Source organism: Limulus polyphemus, unplaced genomic scaffold, assembly GCF_000517525.1.
Source record: "Limulus polyphemus unplaced genomic scaffold, Limulus_polyphemus-2.1.2 Scaffold10456, whole genome shotgun sequence".
Lineage (NCBI taxonomy): Eukaryota > Metazoa > Arthropoda > Merostomata > Xiphosura > Limulidae > Limulus > Limulus polyphemus.
Window position 1 is genome coordinate 1 of NW_013676066.1, and position 6,881 is coordinate 6,881.

At 36.8% G+C, this 6,881-nt stretch overlaps 1 protein-coding gene across 1 annotated transcript in view; it reads right to left on the bottom strand.

Annotated features, from left to right (window-relative positions):
• Positions 1–223: 223 nt before the first annotated feature.
• Positions 224–6,881, bottom strand: part of LOC111083636 (MFS-type transporter SLC18B1-like) — a gene marked incomplete at its 3' end in the record, with an annotated part of 12,164 nt that continues 5,506 nt past the window's right edge. Inside the window, exons 8-10 of the mRNA XM_022380281.1 lie at positions 4,243–4,338; positions 3,435–3,509; positions 224–317 (exon numbers count right to left, since the gene is read on the bottom strand). Coding sequence (XP_022235989.1) covers positions 224–317; positions 3,435–3,509; positions 4,243–4,338 — 265 coding nt within the window. The remainder of the gene's footprint in view (positions 318–3,434; positions 3,510–4,242; positions 4,339–6,881) is intronic.

Sequence of the window (6,881 nt, forward strand, 5' to 3'; positions counted from 1 at the left end):
GGGAAGGCAGCTAGTCATCACCACCCACCGCCAACTCTTGGGCTACTCTTTTTACCAACGAATAGTGGGATTGACCGTCACATTATAACGGCTGAAAGGGCGAGCACGTTTGGTGGGACGGGGATTCGAACCCGCAATCCTCAGATTGTGAGTCGAGCGCGCCCTAACCACCTGGCCATGCCGGGCCATTTGTATCAGAATACATTAGGTTTCATTCACTCACCAGTAATAGTTCTGCTGCTAACAGTACCATAGTTCCTGCTCGATATCCGATGTTTTCAAACACGAAACCTCCAAAAGAGGGACCTATAGTAGCACTAATAAAAAAAAAACAACTGAAACTCAGTGTTTTTACTTTTGGAACAGAGAATGTCGTACATGATATAAAATGTTGACAACTAGTAATATATATATATATATATATCAGTGCATTTGAGATTGTAAACCAGTGTGACAATATTAACTGTGTAGTTTCATTATCTTATAAGTGATACAGGTATACAGGGTATCCGTAAATTATCTGACCTATTTTAAAAAATTAACATCAGAAATGTTATACATAGAATACTCCGGTTTTATTTTACTTGACAAAAAACTCAGTTTTTTTTTATTGTCTTTAATATAGTTCCACATGTGCACCGTTTGTTGCTCGAAAAATGTCTAGGCGATACTCTTATCTCCCTCCAGGTGTTGTTCAGTATTTCGGGAGTCACATTCTTTATTACGTCGAATATTCCGTGGCTAAGATCCACGATATCACGCACAGGTGTCGAATACACCTGATCTTTCACAAGGAAAAATACAACGGGGTTATGATACGTGTGGGTCATCGTGATGTTCCATCTGGCTGGGAATGTGTTATTCAGGAACTCCCGGACTTCGAGACTCCAGTGTGGTGGAGCAAAAGAAAATAGTAAAAAAAAAAACTTTATGAATTGTTCGTCAAGTTAAATAAAACCAGAGTGTTCTGTTTATAATATTGTCAAAGTTATTAATTTTAAAATGTGTCAGATAATTTATGAACCCCCCATATATGTAAACAGACAGACACACAAACATACATATATATATATTGAAATTGTACCTCTGCAACAGACTAGTGAAAAGGCTGCTTACGGATGTTACTTGGTAGGGGCGATCCCCCCCTCCCCTAAAAAAACAACAACAACAAACAAACCTCATCTCACAATGTTGTTTGAAACTGTACATCTGTAACAGACCAGTGCTTTTATTGCAGTATTAAGTGCAGGCAGGATGAAAACTAAGGTATGCGGGTTAATACCCACTATACGTTATAGCAATAGCGTTTTTGATTTTCGAATACAAGCACGTTTTTCAGTGAGTCTGCTTTTAACTTCCAATCAGTGAAGTGATACTTAAGTTTATTCGTATGCCATTCCACAGATAGTTGCAACAAATAAATGTTGCCTCTTTGGTGCAGAGAAATGGTATAGATATAGCCAGATAAAGGTAACTGATAGGTTTTTGTCTTAATCAATTACTTTATTAAGTGTTTAAAAAGTTTTCGTCTCATTATGACTTTTCAAGCACAGTCAGTCGCTGAGCGGCGAATGTTTCGGTTTGGGTTCAAGTAACAAACTAACAATTTGCTGTTTCCCAAATATTAAGTGGGGTGAAGACCTTGCATCCTAATCCTGGCTGAGATCCCATATCTTCCCTCCGGCGGAGCCCCTATTTCCTTACCCTGGCTGAGACACTGGTATAAACTGTCAAAGAGTGCACAGGCGGGGATAATCACCTATCACATACGATTCCACAAAGCAGTAAAAATACATTAAAAAAGTATTATAAAAGTTCTCATGTAGTATGTAATGTGCATGTGTTAGTTTAACTCTTTGTAGTATACTAATTTATTCTAGAGTAGCACATGTTTAGGTTTCATACATACTCACCTAGTGCCTTACGATATACAGCCCGGAACGCCAACCACTATACTCATAAACAGCGAGTGAGTCTTTTGTTAGGGTAAGGTATTTGTCACGTGTTGAGGGTTACACAGTTACTCCTAAATTAATATAATCTCCTCAGTCACTTACATACACAATTTTTGTCTCTCTCGCCACAAATAATGTATAATATTTCAGAATTGGTAAGAATAATGGGCAGTTTATTTGGGGAGGTTAAGCCACTGACTACGCCATATCTGACCCGTTAGGCTAACGCGTTATTTTGGTTATATTTTAATATTATTTAGTCAGTTACAGTTGAGAGTGAGATTACTTTCGTCTGCACATTAAAAAACTTTAAGAAGTAGTAGTCATCAATAAATATCTAATTTTTGTTTATATATATAAACACATGGCTATTCTATCAATCTGAAAAACTAGTTAGAATCCCGGTACGTGACAGCATGATATCAGAAACATGATATAAAACTTTAAAACAAAAGTGAAACTAGCTATTCAGAGACTCAAATTGTTAAGCCTAACCTGACCCTTTGTTCTATAATCCTACTTTACAAGATAGTTCCATGAATTTCAGTTATCTTAATGCACAATTAAAATAAAACCGTCGCCGTTCCACACCGTTAACTAAACAGAATTATTCTATAACTAGCGAAAGTAACCGGCTTCGCATGGGTTATTAAGTTGATATATTTTAGCAAGTGCGTAAAGGCTGTTGTTAGATTACTTTTATTATATCGATAATAATAAAAGGGCGTGTCTGTGTGACCGCCATAACTCCTAGAGAAAAGAACCTAGATACCTGAAAGTTTGCGCCCGTATTAAGTGGACCCTGAGGGTGTTCACTTGGGTATTATTAACTTATCCACGTGCGTCTTCGCACCTCATAGTATACCCGGTAGTATATCAGTTAGGTTAAGAACTTCTAACATACAGAAAACCCACTGCCTTTTGGTAACACTACGTTCCAACAATGGCTTTTATGTCATGTTGCTTAGCAATAAAAGTATAACCTAATATTGTTGTTAATCTATGCACTGAAAGTATGAAATGTATAAACAACAAAACTGGATTAAAGAGGTTTGTTTTTTCATGAACAACGTTGGTGATATTGCAGAAAACACCTTAATTCGGAAACGATTTAAGTTTAAAAGTGAATCGATATTTTTACTTTCATGATAAATTGATCGGAAATTAGTTTCTAACACATATGGTAAAAAACGTAGGTACTTTAACACGTTTTGTCTTTCTTTTTACAGATACCTTAACCTACAAACTGACCCAAAATAACATGATTCTGATTCATCCTAAATGTACATCTTTTTATTTTAACATTATACAGCAATTGTCACGGTGAAATAAATATATTCGAACGGACGTTTTTCCTTTTGAGCTTACAATTTATAATCTGTATAGAGACTTATTTCAGAAAAGAAGTTTATTTTATACATTTTATAGAGTCGTATTACTTTGAGGCCGTCCTATATTTAAGTTGTAAAAATAGCTTACCCCAAAGAGCGACAGAAAGTGAAAAGAGCAGATACCAAACCGTATGTAGAGAAATTGTCAGGAAATCCTCTTTTTCTGAAAACAAATGAAAATGCTATACTTCCGGAAAGTTATATACTATCATTGTTATACAGTTTTCTTAGTAATATAAAATAAATTATACACAGAAGTTCAACTTCAGTTGTTACGAAACATGCTGATTTACTCATCGATAAACCATTATTCTTGCATAGTTATGTGTGAACCTCCCAATAAACAAACACTCAAAATGTTCATAGTGATGTGTGAACAAACATTCAAGGTGTTCATAGTGATGTGTGAACCTCCGAGTGAACAAACATTCAAGGTGTTCATAGTGATGTGTGAACCTCCGAGTGAACAAACATTCAAGGTGTTCATAGTGATGTGTGAACCTCCTAATAAACAAACACTCAAAATGTTCATAGTGATGTGTGAACCTTGTTCACACATCACTATGAACATTTTGAGTGTTTGTTTATTGGGAGGTTCACACATCACTATGAACGTTTTGAGTGTTTGTTTATTGGGTACCCAATAAACAAACACTCAAGATGTTCATAATGATGTGTGAACCTCCCGATGAACAAGTACTCAAGATGTGCATAATTATGTTTGAGCCTTACGGGATCAATGATGGCCTCATCTTCTGAAGCCTGACTTCTAAAACTAAGTATAATCTCACATTCATCGCTTCAACATTGGTATCATTAAGTACTTGAAATTACATTTGTTCATATCTGTATATTTAAACACAGGTACATCTTACAAACCAGAAACTCAGACTTACCTAGTGGACTCCAGGACTCCAGTAAATGATCCAATAATTTTCCCGCCATTTGCTACTCCGCTCAAAAATAAAGAGAGAATGACTACCCACAGAATCCTAGATATTTGACACATTAACAAAATACAATTACAAACTCTACAAAACTGATATGTCCAATTTATATCACACATAATTGGAATGATAAAATATGGAAGACGTTTAGAAAAACTTTTCACACACCACCAAGAAATAAGAATAAGAAATGGTAATTTATCGGCGTACATCAATAGCTTTCGTAACGACTAGTGTCAGCTTACTACGGTTTCCATCAAGGACCGTAGAAGCTAAAAGTTGTGTCCAAGGAGACATGTAACTTACAAAGTTATCCTGGCTGTACTGTTACAATATGAATAGTAGACTTGCAGAGAAAAAAACAAAAACAAAACATGCCAGCTCCAGTAATAATAAACAGATTTACCCTCGTACACTTTATTGAATTCAATTTGCTTTTAAGTAATACATGGCCAAGTCCAGCGGTGTAAGTACGCCCCCGCAGTTGTAAACTTAAGAACTGCCGACAAAGGGAATAAACATAGAGTGCCCAATTACTTTTATGCGGGTGTGGGGCATCTCTTGTATTTACGTCACTGGCCAAGCCTATACACGTTTACTGACTTAACATTTTATTAGGACCACCTCCTAATATCACCCTTCAATTCAATAACAGGTAAGATTCGGTGTGACACAAGGCTCCAGAAGGTGTCATGCTCGAATACAGCATATTAGCTGAACAATATGGCGTGTAATTAATTAAAAAAGTGTTGGTAGAGGATTACATGGTTAATAATGAGACATTCAAACTCATCGCACAGTTGATGAACGGGATTGGGATTCCGTGATTATGTTAAGCCTAATAAGATGGCCGTCGTGCTATTCGAGTCAATTTCGGACATCACAAGTAGGATGGATTGTTGCAGAGGAAAATTTATGTACAAGCAACAGCCTCTTGTCCAACCAATGATAGTTGTATCTATTTGATGAATATATTGTGTTAGACCGTAGTCAACATTTTGCTGTTGGGCAAAATAATGTTGCACCAGTTACTCATCACATATTCCAAAATGATGTTGTGAACATTCACACTGGGATACAAAACACACAGTGACTTATATTTCAAGTAACGTTTACTGTATAGATTTAGCAGGACACTCAAAGTGACTCACTTATATATCAAGTAACGTTTTCTGTCTAGATTTAGCAGGACACTCAAAGTGACTCACTTATATATCAAGTAACGTTTTCTGTCTAGATTCTGCAGGACACTGTCCTGCTAAATCTATACAGTAAACGTTACTTGAAATATAAGTGAGTCACTTTGGAGTCACTCTGTCTACCATGCTGAATCTAAACAATAAATGTTACTTGAAATACAAGTGAGTCACTTTGAGTATCCTGCTAAATCTATACAGTAAACGTTACTTGAAATATAAGTGAGTCACTTTGAGTGTCCTGCAGAATCTAGACAGAAAACGTTACTTGATATATAAGTGAGTCACTTTGAGTTTCCTGCACAACACAGACAATTCCAGGCTAGTAATTAGAGTCACTCTGTCTACCATGCTGAATCTAAACAATAAATGTTACTTGAAATACAAGTCAACAGAAGGGCTATTATGCACACACACAATCTTTCTTTTTCCGGGTTATGAACTTAAAAATATGTAGGGGTGGATGTTATGGTAAGTAACACAAAAATCCTAACTTTCACACAATTTATTTATAACATAACATTTTATTACAGTATTCATTATTACCTCACCAAAGGTTTTGTATAAGCTTTAAGAACTCAGTATGTATATACTTAAAACATGGTATAACACTGTGTGATAGTCAGGGTGACTTTCTACGAAGAGGAAGTGGCCAAAGTAGTGGCCGTAAGGGTGTTTTCTGCTAGCCACTTTCAACACCTAGCTCTTAATGTCCGTCCACAGTGTTTCACGTGATTAATTAATTGACGGTAATTAGCCACAGAAGTGTCTTACGGGCCGAAGTTGAAAAGTCACGGGTCAAAGTAGGTATAACTCAATAAATGGTTCTTCATATCAGCCTTGTGGTAGCTGTTGGAGTAAAAGCTTCAGTTGAGTTTATGTAGTATCGGCCATTTTTTTAATTGCATTCCTCCACAGAGAGTGCTGGTACACTCTCCGAAATGTACAAAACGATCGTGTGTCCTCCCCCACACACTGTGTGTATGTTGTGTTATCCCATACAAAACGATCGTGTGTCCTCCCCCACACACTGTGTGTATGTTGTGTTATCCCATACAAAACGATCGTGTGTCCTCCCCCACACACTGTGTGTATGTTGTGTTATCCCATACAAAACGATCGTGTGTCCTCCCCCACACACTGTGTGTATGTTGTGTTATCCCATAACACACTTCTGGGGCCAATTACCATCAATTAATTAATAATGTGAAACATTGTGGCAGGACGTTAAGAGATGGGCGTTGAAAGCACCCCCTACCGTCACTAGTTTGGCCGCTACCTCTTCCTAAAAAGTCACCCTGACCATCACACAGTGTATACCATGTGTTAGTATTGTTACGTCTCCGTTTGTTAATTGATTTTTCCGTAACTTCGTTCCGACAAAATTTTAAC